This window comes from Narcine bancroftii, chromosome 5, assembly GCF_036971445.1.
Source record: "Narcine bancroftii isolate sNarBan1 chromosome 5, sNarBan1.hap1, whole genome shotgun sequence".
Lineage (NCBI taxonomy): Eukaryota > Metazoa > Chordata > Chondrichthyes > Torpediniformes > Narcinidae > Narcine > Narcine bancroftii.
Genome location: NC_091473.1, coordinates 229,995,426 through 230,017,636, shown reverse-complemented (window position 1 = coordinate 230,017,636; position 22,211 = coordinate 229,995,426). Strand labels below are relative to the sequence as shown.

The following is a 22,211-nucleotide window of genomic DNA, read 5'->3' as shown; positions in this document are numbered from 1 at the left end:
AGAGGATGCAGAAGACTGTGGACAGCAGTACCCAATAGATATTTGGTTATTTCTAGCATCTTACATACGTCCTGAAGATGTTGTTAAGTTTGCTCTAATTTGTAAAAATGCTTGGGCTGTTACCTGTACAGCTGCTTTTTGGACCAGATTATACAAGAGGTGAGTTTCTATGAATACTTGTTTTATCTGTGAATTATTGCCAGCTTAGAAGTGCTGATCCTGAAGATAAAATTTATTATAGATGTATTAGGGATCCATTTTGGCAAATGAAGTGTGCACACATAGTGAGCTTAACCAGTCACTGCAGGCCAAGAAATGTACAAGTTCAACTGAACATTATCTCCTTCAGTTCATGTTTGAAAATCATACTTTAGTGATTTGGGTTGCAATCAAAGTGCAGTTGGAGTAAATGCCAGTCCCTGCACTCTATCATTTCCCCAGGTTCCCTCATTCACCTTTTGTTTTGGCTTCGGGTGAGGGACAAGATGATAAGCCCTAATTTCTTTGGATTGATTTATGGCAAAACTGAAGGTATTATCATGATCTTTACACTTTCTTTTTGCACCCTTGATACCACAACTCTTTTATGATTGTCCTTGGAAGCAAATGATCTTTGTGAATAGTTTATCCAAGGCAAATTTCAAATCCTGATTCAATTCAGTCACAAATTATTTAAACCAATTATCCTACCTTTAAAACAGTTGTTTATATTCTTTTGTCATGAACTGAATTACTTTGATGTTCTTCATGCATTCAAAATCCCTGAGGCCACCCATCTTAATTCATATGGGGGTCCAAATAGTCCTTCTAAGCACTCTCAGCTGTGCACACAAAAGGTTAGTTACAGATGGGCTATGCTAAAATTATTTTGAAACAATTTCAAGTTTACATTTACACAAGCATACAGTGCGCACATTCTTTTGTCACAGGAAAAAAAATTGCACATCACACGATTTTTAAGGACAGACTACTAAAAATTAGAGGGGACGTTGCTTCCAAGTGAAACCACATTTCACTTGTGAATTGGCAGGAGTCATCCACTGCATCCAGTCGTCAAGTTGAGTCCTCCATGTCGGAGGGACTGGATGCAGACTGTCTAATTGAACACCTTCTTTCTGTCCAATGCAATAACACGGACTTCTCAGTGGCCAACCATTTAAATTCCACACACCATTCCCACATCCATATGTCTATCCATGTCCTTGTGCAGTGCCAAACTGAGGGTACCTGTAAATTGGAGGAAGAACACCTAAAATTCCACCTGGGCACTCTCCAACTAGACCGCATTAACACAGACCTCCAGTTCCCGTAAAACCCATGAGTCTCTCTCTTTCTATCCCCTATCTCCTTTCCTCCAGCTCCCCACCCTTTCCCTCTCCAGAGAACTACCCTCTCATCCTTTCACCTCAACTTTTTTTTTAATCTTACACCCTCCCATGATCACCTATGTGACCTCTTGTCTGTTAGCCTGTAATCCTCTCTTCCCCCCACTTCCTCCATATCTTATCATACTGTTTCATAATCTTTCCTTCCTCCCCCTTTCGCAGTCCTCCCACCAATTGACTCCTTGTTTTTTTCCCACTGCTGGTTCACAGATGGAGGAATCCATTCACATCCCCCATACTCCTGAAATTCATCCCCAAATTCTCCTTCCATCTTTTGTTCCTATCTTTTTCCCTTCAGACCTCGTAATTCAATGAGTCTCTCACCTGGTAGAATTTCGCCACACGTCAACCTACCTTGAACCTTCACACTTCGTTATAAACACAAAAGGAAAACTCAGCACAATACTCAAACAAATAACTCTTATACAATACTCAAACAAATAACTCTTATACAATACTCAAACAAATAACTCTTATACAATACTCAAACAAATAACTCTTATACAATACTCAAACAAATAACTCTTATACAATACTCAAACAAATAACTCTTATACAATACTCAAACTAATAACTCTTATACAATACTCAAACAAATAACTCTTATACAATACTCAAACAAATAACTCTTATACAATACTCAAACAAATAACTCTTATACAATACTCAAACAAATAACTCATACAATACTCAAAAAAATAACTCTTATACAGTATGTTAACTAAATGGCGAAGAACTTTAACTTTTATGTCTATGTCTCTACAAGGGGAATCTAACCCCTATTCCTCTAGGGGGACTCTAACCCCCATTTTTCTCCAGGGGACTCTAACCCCCGGGTATTCTCCAGGGGACACTAACCCCCCGGGTATTCTCCAGGGGACCCTAACCCCCGGGTATTCTCCAGGGGACCCTAACCCCCGGGTATTCTCCAGGGGACCCTAACCCCCGGGTATTCTCCAGGGGACCCTAACCCCCGGGTATTCTCCAGGGGACCCTAACCCCCGGGTATTCTCCAGGGGACCCTAACCCCCGGGTATTCTCCAGGGGACCCTAACCCCCGGGTATTCTCCAGGGGACCCTAACCCCCGGGTATTCTCCAGGGGACCCTAACCCCCGGGTATTCTCCAGGGGACCCTAACCCCCGGGTATTCTCCAGGGGACCCTAACCCCCGGGTATTCTCCAGGGGACCCTAACCCCCGGGTATTCTCCAGGGGACCCTAACCCCCGGGTATTCTCCAGGGGACCCTAACCCCCGGGTATTCTCCAGGGGACCCTAACCCCCGGGTATTCTCCAGGGGACCCTAACCCCCGGGTATTCTCCAGGGGACCCTAACCCCCGGGTATTCTCCAGGGGACCCTAACCCCCGGGTATTCTCCAGGGGACCCTAACCCCCGGGTATTCTCCAGGGGACCCTAACCCCCGGGTATTCTCCAGGGGACCCTAACCCCCGGGTATTCTCCAGGGGACCCTAACCCCCGGGTATTCTCCAGGGGACCCTAACCCCCGGGTATTCTCCAGGGGACCCTAACCCCCGGGTATTCTCCAGGGGACCCTAACCCCCGGGTATTCTCCAGGGGACCCTAACCCCCGGGTATTCTCCAGGGGACCCTAACCCCCGGGTATTCTCCAGGGGACCCTAACCCCCGGGTATTCTCCAGGGGACCCTAACCCCCGGGTATTCTCCAGGGGACCCTAACCCCCGGGTATTCTCCAGGGGACCCTAACCCCCGGGTATTCTCCAGGGGACCCTAACCCCCGGGTATTCTCCAGGGGACCCTAACCCCCGGGTATTCTCCAGGGGACCCTAACCCCCGGGTATTCTCCAGGGGACCCTAACCCCCGGGTATTCTCCAGGGGACCCTAACCCCCGGGTATTCTCCAGGGGACCCTAACCCCCGGGTATTCTCCAGGGGACCCTAACCCCCGGGTATTCTCCAGGGGACCCTAACCCCCGGGTATTCTCCAGGGGACCCTAACCCCCGGGTATTCTCCAGGGGACCCTAACCCCCGGGTATTCTCCAGGGGACCCTTACCCCCGGGTTTTCTCCAGGGGACCCTTACCCCCGGATTTTTCTCCAGGGGACCCTTACCCCCGGATTTTTCTCCAGGGGACCCTTACCCCCGGATTTTTCTCCAGGGGACCCTTACCCCCGGATTTTTCTCCAGGGGACCCTTACCCCCGGATTTTTCTCCAGGGGACCCTTACCCCCGGATTTTTCTCCAGGGGACCCTTACCCCCGGATTTTTCTCCAGGGGACCCTTACCCCCGGATTTTTCTCCAGGGGACCCTTACCCCCGGATTTTTCTCCAGGGGACCCTTACTCCCGGATTTTTCTCCAGGGGACCCTTACTCCCGGATTTTTCTCCAGGGGACTCTAACCCCTGTTTTCTCTAAGCTTTATTCATTGACTTCTACTAGGACTTTTGCAGAGTGGTGACAACACACAATTTTATCATTGCCAATAGCAGAACTTTGTTTAAACAGCCGTCTGCTTACCTCCTTTTGTTGAATGGCCACTTGTTATCACCACACCACAATCGACCGTTGTTTCATCTCTTTCTCTTCTGTCACTTCTCTATCTTCATCACGTCGGGGTCACCAAATTGTCGGACTCTGGCTTTACCCTCCCCTCAATTTGGTCTATGTGTCGTCTGGGTCCAGTGTGCTCGTTGAATTAAGTGATAGGAGAAGGTATTCGGTTTCACAATCAGTTTATTACATAGCACAAGAATAAAGCTTAAGAGCTCTGGTTCAGTCGTTAGTTCATAGGTCACCTGCTCGGTGAGCTACTCCCCAAGACTGACTCCTCCTGTCCAGTCTCTTCTGTTTATATAGATCAACATTATTACACTGAACAAAAGTTGGCTTTCTTTGATAGGCTCCCTGCCCAAGATTTATCCCAAGCAATTTCCTGCTCTGCAATTATCTATGGTGTAGCCCTCCCGTCTTAATCTCCAAGGCCAGAACATTCTGTTGTTTTAGTGTAACCTTGGGGAAGAAAGTATTTTCTCTCTTTGTATTTGGAGGCAGCAAATTCTACACATACTATAATCAGCCAACTTTTCTACATACTGTGGCTATTACTTAATTGCATTAATATTTCCCTTAAAACAGTATAATTGAAGTAAATAGTAAATTGTTACATAGTAATGGATTAATGAATACATAATGAATAGTACATAGGCATATTTTCCATGATTACTTAACCCCTTGGTTCCAACACCACCTATTTATTACCTCTTGCCTGTGGGTCGGTGTCGGTTCTCCTCTCTTCTTCCTGCCCCACCCCAGCCATTTTATTCAGGCAGCTGCCTATAGTTTTATCATACCTTGATGAAGGGCTCAAGCCTGAAACATTGGTTATGTATCTTTATTTTTGCTATATAAAGTACATTGTTTGAGCTGCAGAGTTTCTCCAGCATTGTTTTTATTTAACTTTAGGTTCTGTTCACGTGTGTGTGGTTGAATGCTTTTATTTCACATAGGTGATCACTCTATTTCTGTCTGTATGGATGGTCATCTATAGTTCCCTTACTTATTTATAATTGCTCAAAAACTGCCATTCTATAATGTTACTTTTGTAATTCCCCTTCTGCCACAATTGATTTTATAGTCTTCTTCTTAATAGTGTCTCTGGGTTGAGTCCAAAGGTGGCTTTTTTTGCTCTTGTGTCAGTAAATTAGTCCATAGTCATGTCATCTTATTTGGTCTTTTGACCATTATTACATGAAAATTAGTTTTCAAGGGAAAAATTCCACATTCATTGGCATTTTGAGAGTTTGGTGAACGGATTCACTCCAGCGGTGATTAATATTTCCAATAGCTTTTGGGGCCAAAAATCCATATTTTTGAAACTATGGTTATCACTTGACATGTTGCAAATTTTGTCACCAGAGAGGCCATAGCCTCCAAGAAGAGGACAATTAGATTCAAACAAATACACACCATCATGTTGTCTGATTATTTTACTTATTCCCATAAGTTTGTGTATACCTACCCTAGATATTTCTGTCTTTGAGAATCCCATTCCTTTAATCACAGTGTGCTTATACAAGTCCAATTAATTCCTCATTGACAAACTGGGGTTTGAAGCTTGGTTATTTTAGTGAGAATGCCACAAAACTAGCTTCAGCAGATCTACCTGAACTATTAAGCATGCAAACCCTGGATTTGCCATTGCATACTGGAAATTTCCAGTGATATTTCCAGAATTGTTCTGAGTTGAAGAGCTGGATGGTTTGCACATCTAGATCCTTAGCCATATTTCACCCCCAGTTATTCGAATATGGTTGCTTACTTCAGTAAAAAATATGTTCTAATACAAACACAACTGTGCCTGACTCTGTCAGATGCATTTAAAAGTAGTGGCATGTGGCTTTGAAGATCAAGCTGTTGAGGTGCTGAAACATCTGTGGGTCAGAAGTAGAAGCCAGGTTACCACAAAGGTGAAGATTTTGAAATTGAGGTCTTGAACATTGTGAATCGTGGCTGGCTGTAGAAAATCAGATTAGGTTGAATATGATCAAACCCAGTGTCCCTGTGATCAATGAGCAATGCATAGATAATGAATGTGTACTTTGCTCTTGTCCAAATTTTTAGTGTTCAGTTAAACCTGTTACATGTAGCAATTTGGATTTTGTCATTTGTAATATTTATTACAATAACTATTTAATTAACTATTATTTTCAGTTGTGTAAAAGTTTGGATTTGGTAATTCTCAGATAGTTTTAGTTTGGTTTCTTGTGAAAATAAGGGATGATAAGTTTAATATAGTAACTGAATTGAACTCTAAAGCTATAAGTAATTAATATCTTGGAATGCTATTAACTTTCAATAACTTTTGTGCATCTACCATGTTGTGTGTCTTCAAGTCTCATCTTAAATTTACCCAAATCATCATTATTTTTTACATGCATTTGTCTTGCTCTTGCCTGATCCATTCTCCTGCTTAATTTTGTAGGTATTACTGTTCAGATGTGTTCTTGCCTGAACGTTTACAACGTGAGGTAATGGGAAGGTTGAGTTCGCTGCGTGCCTGTGTGATTCGTTCTTTGTACCACATGTATGAGCCTTTTCGTTCTCGTCTGTTAGAGAAACCAGCAATTCCTGAGTCAACCCCAACCACATTACAGAATTGCAGTGTAAGTGGAAGGTTAATATTCTGTATTTTTCATTATTTGGACTAGAAAATTTGATTAAATAAGTAAAACAAATTTTTAAGTACAATAACTAACCCCAAGTTTATTCTTGACAGGATTAGTGTAGCACAAAAATTGTGGAATGCACATTTCCCAGTCTTTCTACATCAAAATGTAAAAGTGGGAATAAGAGTTTGATCCTTTGCGCCTGCTCAATCATTCATGGCTAATGTTTTCCATCTGCCACTTTGCTGAATTATATCCCTTGATTCCCTTGTATCCAAAAATTTATTGGCCTTTGTCTTCAATGTAAGCTCTGTAGGGCAAAATAAATTCAGTAACCTCTGGGTGAAGAAATTTCTCACTTCAGTCCTAACTGAATGAGACTGCAGCACAGAGACACTTGTCAAGTACCAAAAAAAAATAAATGGACTGTGGTTAATTCCTTATCTGATACAGTTATGCTGCCATCTATTTCACTTCTGTCTGTCTTGTCCAATTTCACCCCGTCACCAGCAATGTTCTGCTGCCTTTTCTAGCTTTCTTTTAAGTTGTGTTTCAATTGTGAACACTCTCGTACATGTCTACTTGGGCCCTCAGTAATCACATTTATTCCCCAGGTTCTGTACTTTAAAAGGATGAAGCACAAACAAAAGAATAAAACTTTTTCTGTATATTTCATATAGTTGAAGGCAATTCAGGATATCGTCTACATGGGATCTGAACAACCCCATCCATTGGTGTCCCTCACTTGTTTCTCTGTAACCTATTCTATGCTGATCTACTCCTCTCAGGTTTTCTTGCCACTGACCTTTGTTAGGTCTGCTTTGTTCATGAATGAGTGAGACAAACACCAGACTGAGTCGAAATCAGGGTTCTTTGTTCTTTATTACCGGATTGTAACACTTGCAACTAACCATGTTAGTCGGAGAATGCATTCTGCCGTTATCAGCAAAATGGTGATTTTTTATACCCTTGGATACGTGCTTAGAACATCATCATATCATTACTTGTCCAATGACTAAAACTGTTGCTATCCTTTCCCTGCTAGCTTCCTGCCTCTCAATCCATCAATGTCTCTCTTATCTTGTAAGTACAAGGATGCATTCACATCTTGTTACAGCCCTGTACAGGGTAACTCCTTACACATTCCCATCTCATGATGTTTTACCTTACACCTTCTGGAGAAATTTATAACATATTAACCTTTAGGCAAATCTTTTGGGTGTGGGATGAAATTGGGATGAATGAGAAAACCCTCACATTCATAGGCAAATTCAGCCTAGCACCTGAGAACAGGATTGAGTCTTGGTTACTTGTGCTGAGCCAGTCAGTATAACATTTTATCCCACCCTTTGTTCACTCTGTCTTCCCGACTTGTTCACTCTGTCTTCCCGACTTGTTCACTCTGTCTTCCCGACTTGTTCACTCTGTCTTCCCGACTTGTTCACTCTGTCTTCCCGACTTGTTCACTCTGTCTTCCCGACTTGTTCACTCTGTCTTCCCGACTTGTTCACTCTGTCTTCCCGACTTGTTCACTCTGTCTTCCCGACTTGTTCACTCTGTCTTCCCGACTTGTTCACTCTGTCTTCCCGACTTGTTCACTCTGTCTTCCCGACTTGTTCACTCTGTCTTCCCGACTTGTTCACTCTGTCTTCCCGACTTGTTCACTCTGTCTTCCCGACTTGTTCACTCTGTCTTCCCGACTTGTTCACTCTGTCTTCCCGACTTGTTCACTCTGTCTTCCCGACTTGTTCACTCTGTCTTCCCGACTTGTTCACTCTGTCTTCCCGACTTGTTCACTCTGTCTTCCCGACTTGTTCACTCTGTCTTCCCGACTTGTTCACTCTGTCTTCCCGACTTGTTCACTCTGTCTTCCCGACTTGTTCACTCAACATCTAGTTTTGCTTCTCTCCCTCCTCGTATTACTGTGAGGAACTTTGAGATACTTACAAACCTCAACACAAAGACTGTGTTCCAACCATTCAGTCTTAACCTGTTCAGTTTGAACACCTTCCTGCATTTTACACTCTTCTGTAATTTGTGAACTGCCGTGTAGTAATCAGCTCATTCTCTTCTTTTTTACCTTATTTTAGTATGGAAGCAATGGCCACCAGAATCTAATGTGTATGAAGCAGTGAAAGTTTTAAGCATCTCTCTCATTCAATTAGCACTGTACAAACTCGAGGAGGTTAACTGTTTAGAAACCTACTACCGATTTAAATTATCTGCCTGCCACATGATGGAATTGCACTGGGTGTTTTTTCTATAGCTGGTGGATTGTTCAAATATGTTATAATTGCTTGTCTTCAGACAGCTTTTTAGATATCTGAGATAATACTTGGTTAATGAAATAAAATTAATGCAGTAACTTAAGTGCTTTGTTTTTGGTGTATGATAAATCTTACAGGCAAAGCATTGTCTCGTTACTAAAATTGTAATTTTTCCCTATGTTTACTCTCCAGTTTCTTTCATAGTTTATGGAATTTCATAAGTAGATTCAAGATAATTTTATTGTCATGTAATAAAACAGATATGATATGACAGAATTGCAATGAGTCTGCCATAAGGCAAACAAAGATTTGCCATCAGCAGAAATTCCCCAGAGCCCCTTACAGACAGAGTCCCTTCAGGGCCACTGAGTGTCCGTGGATCCGTCTCTAGTCCTCCCATAGCCTCTGTGGCCATACAGACTTCAATCAAAACCCTTGTCAACCTGAACTCCGATCCAAACCTCTGACACGATCAGGAAAGCCTTCCATCCTCAAGGCCTCTCGGGAGCTTCTCCCACCCACAGCACCCTCTCTCATCCAGTTCCCCTTCAGCTAGTCTCCAGCAGCCTGGTGTGAGTCCTTTAACCACAAGTCGCCAGCAGTCGACAGCCTTCATGGGCCCCTTGCCTCAAGTGACTGACAGCCTACTGCCTGTGTTGTTCAGCTGCAAAGTCCCTGGTCTGCCCTGTGGTTGCCACCCCGTGCCATTATTTTCTCTGCTTCTCCTTCTCAAAATGTTGGGGGGGGGCTTCCAATTTTCTGTGTTCTGGACCAGTGCACAGGATTCTGAAATAAAAAGCAATCAGTTGCTTTCATGGGCTGTACAGACTGTCGGTAGTAGAATTCTGCGGAGGAAAACTCTCTTCTTCCCTCTCTCCAGTGGCAGTGATGCTGTTGCAGCAGCTCTAATGCCACTGCTGTTTATTTTAGCTAAAGTGTGAGACTGAATATTTGACCACTGGACCTAATTTTTTGTTTCTAGTGCTTGCTGTATTGGTGCAAAAAAAGAAGTGGAAACCGATCAGACCAAAGATGGGAATTCAACTACAAATTCAAAAAGCAGGTGTGCACTCCTAATGTTTTCTCAATGTACCAGCAGTAGCAATTTTACAGATGTTTTCCAGTTTATTGTCATCTGATTGTACAAGTACAACCCGATGAAACTTTCCCTGGTCCTCGGTGGAAAATATGCAGACACACAGTCAGGCATTACACACACATACAGTCAAACAATATATGTTCAGTACAAGTACTTCATCTATACAAGTAAATATGTTTTGTGCATACAAGAATCTCAGATGGTGAGTGTGAGTGGTTCCTTTGGTCGTTCAGTGTTCTCACTGCCTGTAGGAAGAAGCTGTTCCTCAACCTGGTGTGGCTGGCTCTGTTACTCTTGTATCTCTTCCCCACTGCTGTGTGCAGGGTGGAAGGGGTCCTCAATGATTTTGTGTAGACTCTTCAGAAAATGATCTTGGTAGACCACGTTGATGGAGGGGGGGGTGGGGGGGGGAAGAAGACTCCATTGATTCTCTCTGCCACTCTTGTGGTCCTGTAGATTGACCTCCAATCCATTTTTCTGTAACATCTGTGTTACACTGATGCAGCTGGCTAGAATGCTCTCGGTGGAGATCCTATGAAAAGGTTGACATAATGGTGGCCTGTAGCCTTGACTGCATCAGTCTTCTCAGGAAGTGCAGTTGGTGTTGCACCTTCCTGACAGGTGAGATATTGAATGTCCAATGATGGTTCACTAGTTAAGTGAACTCCAAGAAACTTGGTGCTCTCCACTACAGTCATCAATGTGTAGAGGAAGGTGGTTGTTCCTGGTCCTCCTGAAGTCCATGACCATTTCCTTTGTCTTGTCTATGTTGAGACTCTGGTTGTTACCCTTGTGCCATTTCACGAGAATTTCCGCCTCTGTCATTGTTGTTGACGAGGCCAACTGCTATTGTCATCTGCAAACTTGATAACAGAATTTTGACAAGGAATTGGAATGAAGCTTTGATAGAACATAAATATTAAATCCCACAAAATATCGCTATCCTCAAGGTGTAAATATTAATATTATATATTAACACCATGATACATATTTTCAAAAAAAAACAATAGATAAAACTTGAGGGGAAAAACATACATGGTATATTTAATACAAACAACCCCCCCCCCCCTCCCTGACTCACCCAACCTCATCCCGTACTAACTTACCCCCACAAAGAAAGTAAAAGAGGAGATTAGCCATAATAACAAAATTCATCAATTAATTTCCATGGATTAGAGAAACACCACCACCGTGCAGCTGGGGGGGTTCAAAAACTCAAACCCATATAATTCAAATAAGGCTCCATGTTTTACGATAGAAAAAATAATTATCACATAGATTATATGTTATTTTCTCTAACAGAATACAAGACCTCAATTCTATATGCTATCTCTGTATACTCAAATCCGTCTCATTTTTCCAAGTAATTGCTAAACATTTTCTGGCTACAGCTAATGCTAATCTCAAAAATGCAATTTGAAATTTATTTAATCTTAATTCTAAACTCAACCTCTTAATGTTTCTCAAGAAAAACACTAAAGAATCTAATGAAAATTTCATTTTCAAAATAACTTCTAAAAAATTCCTTGACTATTCCAAAAAGGTGTTACTGTTTCACATGACTAAGTAGAATGTAAATAAGAACCTACTTCCTTCTCGTATCGAAAACATAAATCTGAAGAAATTAAATTGTATCTCAATTTTTTCTTATAACTGATGAACAAAATTATAATGAACTAACCGATAACTTACATTTAGAATTTTAGTTGTACTAACCTTGCATAAATTCATCCAATCATCTTGATGAATAAGTATTCCTAAATCTTTTTTCCCATTTCAACCTAGATTTATGCAAATCCAACTTGGGCATTTTATTCTGTAATAAAGAATAAATCTCCGATATAAATCCCTTTTTACCACCTTCTAAATAAAATTTCAAACTTGGATCATCTAGGTAACTGTAAAGTATGTCTAAAATCATCCAATCATAAAGCTTTAATTTGTTAATAAGAAAAAAGAGTATTTGAAGATGTCATATTTCTCTTTCATTCTTTGAAAAGAAATAAAATAACCTGCTTCATAACAATCTTGGACAAGTTTAATACCTTTTTAATCCCATAATTTCAAATGTTGATTATTAAGTGTAAAGGGAAAAAGCTTATTTTGATACAAAGGAATTTTACTTGAAATCTTCCCTTGAGTACCAATAACTTCATTTATTTTATACCATAGTTCCATTAAATGTTTCAAAACAGATAAATTATAATTACTCAATAAATAAACTAATCCATCCTCTTCTCACCAATTTGAGATAATTCAATATTAGCCCATATCAATGACTTTTCCAAATCAAGCATTCTACTAATAAGTTTCAACAGTGCCGCAACATAATAATTTTGAAAACTCGGAAATTGTAAACCTCCTATTTCATATTTCCACGTTAATTTTTGTAAAGGTACCCTAACCATTTCATCCTTCCATGAAAATTTTCTCACCATGGAGTTCAAATCCTTTTATATAAAAAAAAATTGAGGGAATCTTACAAGTAATAGATTGAAATAAATATTGAATCCTAGAAAAAATATTCATTTTAATACAATTAACTCTTCCTATTAATGTAATCGGTAAATCTTTCCATCAATTCAAGTCATTTTTAATTTTACAAAGTAATGGTAAATTAATTCATATAAATGACTATAATTACTATCTACCTTATTGCCTAAATACTTTGATCCGACCATTTAAATTTAACAATATGTTTACAAAAAGAATAATCCATTGCCAATAATCGCATAATCTCACTTTTTTCCCCAATCAATTTTATAGCCTGATATTTCACCATAATGTTCCAGTCAGTCATGTAACAGCTTCAAAGAATTCTGAGGTTCTATTAAGTATATTAAAACATCATCCGCAAACAAATTAATTTTAAATTCATCAGATTTCACTTTAATACCTTTAATATTACCATCTTGTGTAATCATCTGAGCCAAAGGTTCAATAACTAATGCAAAAAGAGCTGGCGACAAAGGGCATCCTTGTCTAGTTGATCTATTCAACGTAAAAGGTGAAGATAACTTTCCATTTGTCATAACTCTAGCAATAGGATTTAAATATAAAGCCTTAAACCAACCAATAAATGTTGGACCAAATTTAAATTTCTCCAAAACTTTAAATAAAAAATTCCACACCACTCTATCAAAAGCCTTCTCTGCATCCAATGAAATAACCATTGGTAGGTTGGATTCCTCCCGTGAAATGTTAATCAAAGAAATCAATTTCACAGTTTTATCTGCCGAATAGTGATTTTTTAATAAATCCATGCTGATCCAAATAAATTAAATCTGGGAAATATTTTGCCAATCTATTAGCTAGAGCCTTTGTTACAACCTTTTAATCAACATTCAGAAACGAAATTGGTCTATAAGACCTTGCTTGCAACGGATCCCGATTTTTTTTTTTAAAAGGAATAACTAATAATTGCCTGAGAAAAAGAATGAACCTCTGTCACCTGTTTCAATATGTCAATCAATAATGGAATTAATGTCTTGAAATTTTTTATAAAATTCAGAAGTAAAGCTATCATGCCCTGGAGACTTCCCATTTGGCATTAGATCGAAGTGGATCTATTACCTCTCTAGAAGTAAAAGGAGCATCCAAATCTTTAATATCTATACTACTCAAAGAAGGTAAATTAAGGTCAAATAAAAAATAATCAATTTTAGCTTCATCTTCCTCTACTTCAGATGTATATAATTTTGCATAAGATTCCCTAAACACATCATTAAGCTCCTGAGGTTTATATATAATCATTGAATCTTTCCTGATAGCATTTATTGTTCTTGAAACTTGTCCTGTTTTTAATTCCCATGCTAAAACCTTATGAACTCTTTCACCTAATTCATAATATCACTGTTTACTTCTCTGCAATAACTTCTCAAACTTGTAAATTTGTAATGAATTATACCATAATTTCATATTAATCAAACGTGTTTTCTTAACCTCCATTGAATTCAGCAGGAAGTCCTTTTTTCTAAAATCTCTCTTCTTCTCTAATTTATTGACTTCAACTACATGTTTCTTAATTTTAGTAGTAAAATTAAAAAATATGCTTTTAAAGCATCCCATAAAACAAATTTACTATTAACTGAGTCCATATTTATTTTCAAAAACCGATGTCAATTTTTAAATTTTATAAGAGATCAAACACATTTTTTAATAATGATGAATTAAATCTCCATCTCTATGTAGTATCAATCCTCTCTGAGCTTGTACATGTTATTAATAATAATGAATGATCAGACAAAGTTCTACTCTTATTTTTCTTTGGCTTGGCTTCACGGACGAAGATTTATGGAGGGGTAAATGTCCACGTCAGCTGCAGGCTCGTTTGTGGCTGACAAGTCCGATGCGGGACAGCAAGACACGGTTGCAGGGGAAAATTTGTTGGTTGGGGTTGGGTGTTGGGTTTTTCCTCCTTTGTCTTTTGTCAGTGAGGTGGGCTCTGCGGTCTTCTTCAAAGGAGGTTGCTGCCCGCCGAACTGTGAGGCGCAAGATGCACGGTTTGAGGCGATATCAGCCCACTGGCGGTGGTCAATGTGGCAGGCACCAAGAGATTTCTTTAGGCAGTCCTTGTACCTCTTCTTTGGTGCACCTCTGACACGATGGCCAGTGGAGAGCTCGCCATATAACACGATCTTGGGAAGGCGATGGTCCTCCATTCTGGAGATGTGACCTACCCAGCGCAGTTGGATCTTCAACAGTGTGGATTCGATGCTGTCGGCCTCTGCCATCTCGAGTACTTCGATGTTAGGGATGAAGTCGCTCCAATGAATGTTGAGGATGGAGCGGAGACAACGCTGGTGGAAGCATTCTAGGAGCTGTAGGTGATGCCGGTAGAGGACCCATGATTCAGAGCCGAACAGGAGTGTGAGTATGACAACGGCTCTGTATAAGCTTTGTGAGGTTTCACCAACCCTCTTTTCAATCTTCTTCAACATGATGCTGAACCAAGCCAAGAAAGACCTCAACAATGAAGACGCTGTTTACATCCGGTACCGCACGGATGGCAATCTCTTCAATCTGAGGCGCCTGCAAGCTCACACCAAGACACAAGAGCAACTTGTCCGTGAACTACTCTTTGCAGACGATGCCGCTTTAGTTGCCCATTCAGAGCCAGCTCTTCAGCGCTTGACGTCCTGTTTTGTGGAAACTGCCAAAATGTTTGGCCTGGAAGTCAGCCTGAAGAAAACTGAGGTCCTCCATCAGCCAGCTCCCCACCATGATGACTACCAGCACCCCCCCCCCCCCCACATCTCCAGCGGGCACACAAAACTCAAAACGGTCAACCAGTTTACCTATCTCGGCTACACCATTTCATCAGATGCAAGGATCGACAACGAGATAGACAACAGACTCGCCAAGGCAAATAGCGCCTTTGGAAGACTACACAAAAGAGTCTACTCTTATATTCAGCTGATCATACACAACCTTGCAACTGTGCTGATAGCAAAACCAAATCTATTCTGGAATAAGAGTTATGTCAAAATTAATAAAACATCATTAATTGTCTTGTCTTTTTTGTCCTAATTACTGTAATTAGAGATTTATCTAACAATGGGTCTAAACAACAATTATAGACACCTCCAACTATAACTTTTTCATATGCTTGATTCAAATTAAGAAGAGTCCAACATAAATTTCTCATCATTGGGAGCATAAATATTCATCAAAGTCCATGATTCAGAAAAATAAATTTACAATTAGCAACTAAAAGTACCAACTGACTCAGTAATCGATTTCAATTTAAAAAATAACTTTTATTAATCAAAATGCCTATGCCTCTTGCTTTAGAATTAAACAAAGAAGCTAATAACTTGACCAACCCAGTCTCTTCAATTTCTGATGTTCATTCTCAGTTAAATGTGCTTCTTGCAAAAAAGCAACATCAACCTTCAACTTTTTAATTTAGGCCAATATTTTGTCTCTAAATAGTATTATTGAGCCCATTAACGTTAAAAGTAGCAAAATTTAAATTAGCCATCATTTCAATTTATATCGAAAACCTCCTTACCACACATGATAATACTCCTCTCCATGCCAAATACACAAAAAAAACAATCTCAAGAAAGAAAAGGAAAAAACCCATACATTTTAAAAAAGAAAAAAATGATAAATTAAGGAAATGAAATTAAAACAATACTGTACTACAATATTACCTCCCTCAATTGTATGGGAGTGACCAATGCCACAAAGTGGCCAATGACTTTGCAAGGAGCAGTAAGCCAAACCACCCCTCCCGAACAGAACAAAAAGTAACTTGATCATCATCTATATCAATTTCAACCAACTGTTGAGATCCCCTCTCTGGTATACCATTCTTCTCCTCCTGAGCTGGTGTGGACTGTTGGAAAAGACTTTCTTGATTTTTTTTTCTGTTGGTTATCAGGTAAAGAATTCGCAAATGTAAGAACTTCAGCATTATCTCTAAAGACTTAAGATTGAAAGTCTCCCATAAAAAAACTTTAAGGATGGCAGGATATCAAAAAGTAAATTTATATCCTTTCTTCCACAAAATGTTTTTGGCAGAATTGAACTCTTTACGACATTTAATGACAGCTTCACTCAAATCAGCATAAAAGAAAACTATTATTCTTAACTACCAAGGGATCTTGATTACTTCTCACATTCTGAACTTCATCTCTTAAAATCAATTCTCTATCTCGATAACACAAACATCTACTCAGAATAGAGCGTGGTGCTTGGCCAGGAAGAGGTTTTCTTCTTATCACTCTATGAGCTCTATCCAATTCCAAACCATTTGGGAAATATTCTTTCCCCAAAACTTCAGGAATCCACTTTTGAAAAAAGTGAACCGGATCAAGAACCTCAAAATCTTCCGGAAGACCAACCATCTTAGTATTATTCCTTTGACTTTGATTCTCCAAAGCATCAATCTTCTTCAGTAAATCATTCCTCTGAATTTCCCATCCAGTAAACGAATCCTCCGTCCGTCCCATCTTTTTACATTGATCCACGTCATCTTTACAATCATGAAAATCTTCTTCAATTTTCTTAAATTTGTACTTTATTCAGCAGCTTCACACATTTTGCCACATCTGACTTAATTAACGACATTTCTTCTTTCATACCAGTAAATTGTTGTAGTAAGTCGATGTAGCGCACATGTGCGAAACCTCGCGCATGTGCTATTGATCTTCATAATCTAGAGGATGAAATCTTCAAGCGCCATCTTCCATGATGCTGCATGGAGTCGGCTCTGGAGTCAAGTGAGTCTTACTGAGGGACTGCTGTTGCAGTCTTGGCTGAGCTGAAATCTAATCTCCAGGCTCCATCTCAAAGCTAGGCCCAAGTTCTTCAGTAGTAGAGTTATACCTGTTGATTTCTAGCACAGCAATGTTTACACTGGGGGCGTGGTGTGATGGTGTAGGTGGGACACGTGGGATGACACCTCTCCCGACAGAACTATTAAAATTCCGACTATAAATCCTTTAAAAAATTTTAAAAATTGATATATAGTTAATATACTTTACAACGTAATAATGAGGAAAACTAAGGGATAAACTGTTTTAAAAAAGATTCATAAATATCCCTTCAGCAAATCTTTCCAATTCCTGGTCAAAATTCTTGCTTTCCAAGTTGTGCCTTCCATATTTGCTGTTAAACCATTTCCACTGCATTTCAGCAAGTAGTTCTATTTTAAGTAATTTGTGCAACTGTATCCATCAGTTTCCCAAGTTGAAGAATGGCTGTCGAAGTGGACTTCAATTTCCAAGACAGTATGAACAAGTGCATAAGAACCCTGATCAAGACTGCTACTTGTTGCAGATCACCACTTTCAATTTCATCTTCACTCCTGTGGTTATGGGAATGACATTGGCTTTGGTAAGATTTAATTTAAATGTCCTATATGTATATACCAATATTAAATAGCGTGCATGATTTAAGTGGTTTAAACTCGTACTGCTTTCTTTCTTGACCTCGGAACAACACCATCTACAAGACTTTAAAGTGAAAATCTGTTTTAAATGTCTAGTCTAAATATTTGTCACTAAGGTGTTCTTGTTGCAGGAATAGGAAAAAAATGATAGTATTACAGGTACTTCATAAATTATGGAGTTGAAGTATTCAAATTGGTAGAAAAATATAATGATAATTATCTTGTAGAAGACTTTCACAAATAATCTTGTTCATTATTTAGCATCATATTCCATATTATTTATTTATTTTTTTAATTTAGGAGGCGTAGACTTCTGATGAGGCTTTTTTGTTCGAGAACAAAGGTCCAAATTCCAGCCTCTGACTTTATTTAACTTCATAACCTCCATCAGATTAATTGAATATTGTCTTTTATTTGGTATTGCATATTTTGTGTGTTATCTTACAAGATTAGAGTTGAAGTATTTAATTGACTAATACATGTTCAGACTTTGTTTAGGTTAAAATGTTTTTTTTTACAGTTTACAATAAATGTGAGCACTGATATGAGGCACCATCGTGTCAGAATGCTGTTTCAAGATTCCCCACTTCCACAAGGGAAGAAGCCTAAAAAGGACCAAGGACTCCAAGTTATCTTAGATCCTGTGCATAGTGTGCGTTTACTAGACTGGTGGCATCCACAGTATCCATTTTCTGCCAGTATTTAATACTATTTCCCTTTAAAACAATTTAAAACTGTGGTGCAATAATTAGTCACTAAATTGAATTGCATGTTCAGTATGGCGAATGAGTGCAGTTTATAGAGGAGTGACTTATGGAATGTAGAACTTTGTGATTCTTGTACGTCAAAGATATCTGCAGCTGAAGTGTTAACACCAGATCTTAGAATCAGGAAAAACTAATCTCCGGGAAGTAACTTAAAGTTCAACTTTACATGTTTTTCATTATTTTATACATATATTTTGCAGAATGCCTGTTGTGGCAGGGGTTGATTTTTTTTTCACTTGCTTGGACAGTATGAAACTGTTAAATACTTGCAGTGATGTACAAGGAATAGGAAATTGTATACAGAGTGCAGCTGTCACTTATGATGCACTCATGTCGTGTTTAGTGTTTTTACTTGATGTCAATGGTAACAAATAAAATTAATTGCTCTTAAAACCAATTTTTTGCGCAAAGTAGAACTAGTTCTTCATGACTGTTCCACACATTTCTCAATGGTAAAAGTCATACGACACTGTGATCATCTTAAATCATTGGAAAAGTTTAGAGCCAGAAATTAATACAAAGAAAACATTTCTATGGAACATTGTTCTTAAAGTTTCCATTTTTCTTTATTCTGTACCCACTGTTTAGTTTTGTGTAATTTGTTGGTGGGATATTGATTGCCAGTTGGACATGTTGACCTTGGAAATGCACAGAATAATCTTAATCAGCAAAAAACTTGTAGGTGCTGGATTTTGAACTGTATGTTGGTAAATCTTAACCCTTACCTAGCGAATGCATCTTGACCATTTTTGAACCTTCAGAAAACGTAGTTCATCAACGTTTCCAATATCCTGATAGGAATTTGGTAAAATCATTCTGTTCTATTTTTGTAAATGAGATTGCCTATAGCTTTCTTCATCCATTAAATAGATTGTTTTTAAGGACGCCTTCTAGCTATGTGAGGAAACCCTGTCGGTTGTACACAATGCAAGAAAGTTTCAGCTTCAGACTTGTCCCTCAATGTCGTGCAGTTTTTGAATATGGGAAATGTGGATCTTGATTCGGTTTCAATTGGTCTTCAATAGTTTTAACATGCTGTCTGACTCCTTCAAAAACCTTAATCCAGTGGGAGGTTGAGCATTTTATTGAATGATCTTGAAATGCTTACATGCTAAGGAAATTAGAAAAATAAATTCAATCTCAGATCAATTCTTAATTTGCTGAGCAAAAAAAAACTGTTCAAGTAGAATATGAAGAAAGTTAGTAGTAGAGTCTGATGATTCGACAAGATACTGCTGTAATACAGATTTTATGCAGTGCAGGGTAGTCTCTTTAGGTTGAATGACAAATTTTGCTTCCATACGAAGCTCACGGGGCACTGTTCATTCCAGTATAGGCACTTCAATGAATGTGTGAAAAGATTTTGATTTTTCTCTTTCATAACTATTTTACTTGAAGCACTTTGTGTTCGAGTTTTCACAAAAATATTTTTCAAATATGTGCACGCAACATGGTAAAGTGACTTTGGATTTAAGAATTTGTCGATCATCAGTCCTAAAGTGTTGCTGTACGTACGAATAATTCATGCATTTACAACTGAGCTTAAGAAGACTGCATATTTTCTACCTATGGGAAACAGGAATTCTATGACTTTTACACTTTTTGATAAAAGTTCAAGTAATCCTTTAGATGTGTTTATCTGGTTTGAATTTTATCATCTATTACATTAATTTACAAGTACATGTGTTCAAATTTTAAATGGAAAATGATATGCCATTTCATGTTAACTATGAAATGTAAAAGTAAATAAAATGTACAATTTTTCATTGGGATTAAAACGTCTGTAGATCAAAATTGACATGATGTGAAAATCCTAGCTTGCTATTGTATCTTTTTTAAATGGAACTGATTAATCACTGATGCGTGTACCATACAGTTGGTACATGAAAAATTGTAGGTAATATTGGTGTAATCATCTTTAGATATGAATGAGATTATTATCTAGGAATGTTGACTGTTGTGAGAATCGGCATCTCTTGAACAATGTCATGTCCAGATTGTGTATTCCAATTATGCAAATTTCCTGAACTTTGTTACCTCTCAGATGATTAGCTTTGAGTTTTTTTTTTAATTTCATGAAGCTTCCTTTGCAGGACACAAAAGAAGGCAGGAAAATGTTTATCAAAGTTTTCATAAGTGGAAAGCTTTATTTTGTCACTATGATGGAGGTCTGTTGATAACTTACTAATTTGAAGAGTTATTGAAGATCATCTGATATTGGAATAAAGTACTGAGTTATCATTCAATTTTGTGATGTTTATTAAATCCTTATATCTCCCTGGTAACTTACAGAAAACTGAACTAAATAGGTTTTCCATCAAATGTTAAGTATGCTACTGAAGTACAACAGTAATGATGACATACAAGATCCCGACCCCCCCATATTTAGTGTGAGATTTCAGGAAAAAAAATTGTCTATGTATCTCATTCAGTTTGCATGGAGGTCCCGTTGCTCGCTCCCTCCCACAGTGCTTTGAGGGGAGTACTGCACCTCAGCCTAAGCCACTCGCTCACTACCACCGCGCCTCATTTAATCTTTTCAGCAGCTATGCTTGTTGAACAAAGCTTGATCACTGAGGCCCAGCGCTCCCCTCAAAGCTCTATGGGAGCCAGCCAGTGAAGGGAGGGAGCCTTCTTAATGGGAGAAGTGAGTGGCGGCGACTCTGGAAAGCACGGGTGAGAAGTTTGAGCACTTTCCTCCTGTCACCAGCTTGCAAAATGGTGGCACCAAAATGTCACCTTTGTATATAGGACCCAGGGTGGTTTTTGAGGCAATTTTCTTTTTGTGTGTGCGTGTGGGGGTGGGCAGAGGGGAGTCCTATATGCCATCAAATACGGTAAATGTTTCCTGTTAGGTTCAAAGACACTGGACATAAGTTGATGATTTCACCATCTGTGTTCTCAAAAGGAAAAATTATAAATAGTGAATCATAATATTTGCTAATAATTTGCTTTTGAATTTTACTTTAATTTTCTGATAGAATTGGTCCATTGTGTGCGAGTTAATATATGTGCAGTTGGAGGTAAACACGTATCAGAGGAAACGTAGCTGCACCATCAACTACAACTAAATATGTTGCCATGTTACGATGTGATTTTAAAATTGAAATCTGCAAAGTTATGTTAATGGCCTATTTTGAAGCTGATTTATTTGATGAGATTGAATATTTAAAGTACCACTGAATAAGCAAAATATGTGGATTTATTCACATGATGTAATCTGAAATTTCATTGCTATTGAACATGTTCCTGCAACAAGCCAGAAATCCTTGAATTGTTCAAAATTACTGTATTCTACCATGGTTACTGCAAATGAACTACGTAACTAAGTATTGAACTTAATGTAGGTTGACAAGTTATAAGTATGGTTCCCCACATTCACCTCAAGAATGTTTCGTTCATTGGCAATTAGAATGTTTATTTTAAAATGTAGAAGATAAATTTTATGGACCAATGTATTTGCTAAGTGAATCATCTTTTGAATGGCACTTTTTAGAGTTTCAGACCTCAATAAAGGTATGCAAGAGCATCTGATGTTGTAAAATATTTCTTGACTTCAAATTGCATCAATTAATTGCTAAAATGACAATGTTGAAAGGAGCTCAGACCATCTCACAATCCTCCCTTCTCTCCATCAATACCCCCT

At 38.8% G+C, this 22,211-nt stretch overlaps 2 protein-coding genes across 3 annotated transcripts in view; one reads left to right on the top strand and one right to left on the bottom strand.

The window, feature by feature from the left end:
- The window catches only part of ppfia4 (PTPRF interacting protein alpha 4), a 460,378-nt gene extending 456,287 nt beyond the window's left edge, over positions 1-4,091 (bottom strand). Inside the window, exon 1 of the mRNA XM_069941636.1 lies at positions 3,885-4,091. The gene's annotated coding sequence lies outside the window, so the exon portion shown is untranslated. The remainder of the gene's footprint in view (positions 1-3,884) is intronic.
- The window catches only part of tmem183a (transmembrane protein 183A), a 28,224-nt gene extending 7,413 nt beyond the window's left edge, over positions 1-20,811 (top strand). For both annotated transcript variants that reach the window (XM_069941642.1, XM_069941641.1), the window contains exons 4-8: positions 3-159; positions 6,349-6,529; positions 9,782-9,862; positions 17,588-17,743; positions 18,319-20,811. In XM_069941642.1, coding sequence (XP_069797743.1) covers positions 3-159; positions 6,349-6,529; positions 9,782-9,862; positions 17,588-17,743; positions 18,319-18,504 — 761 coding nt within the window. In that variant the 3' untranslated portion in view covers positions 18,505-20,811. The remainder of the gene's footprint in view (positions 1-2; positions 160-6,348; positions 6,530-9,781; positions 9,863-17,587; positions 17,744-18,318) is intronic.
- The last annotated feature ends 1,400 nt before the right edge of the window (positions 20,812-22,211 follow it).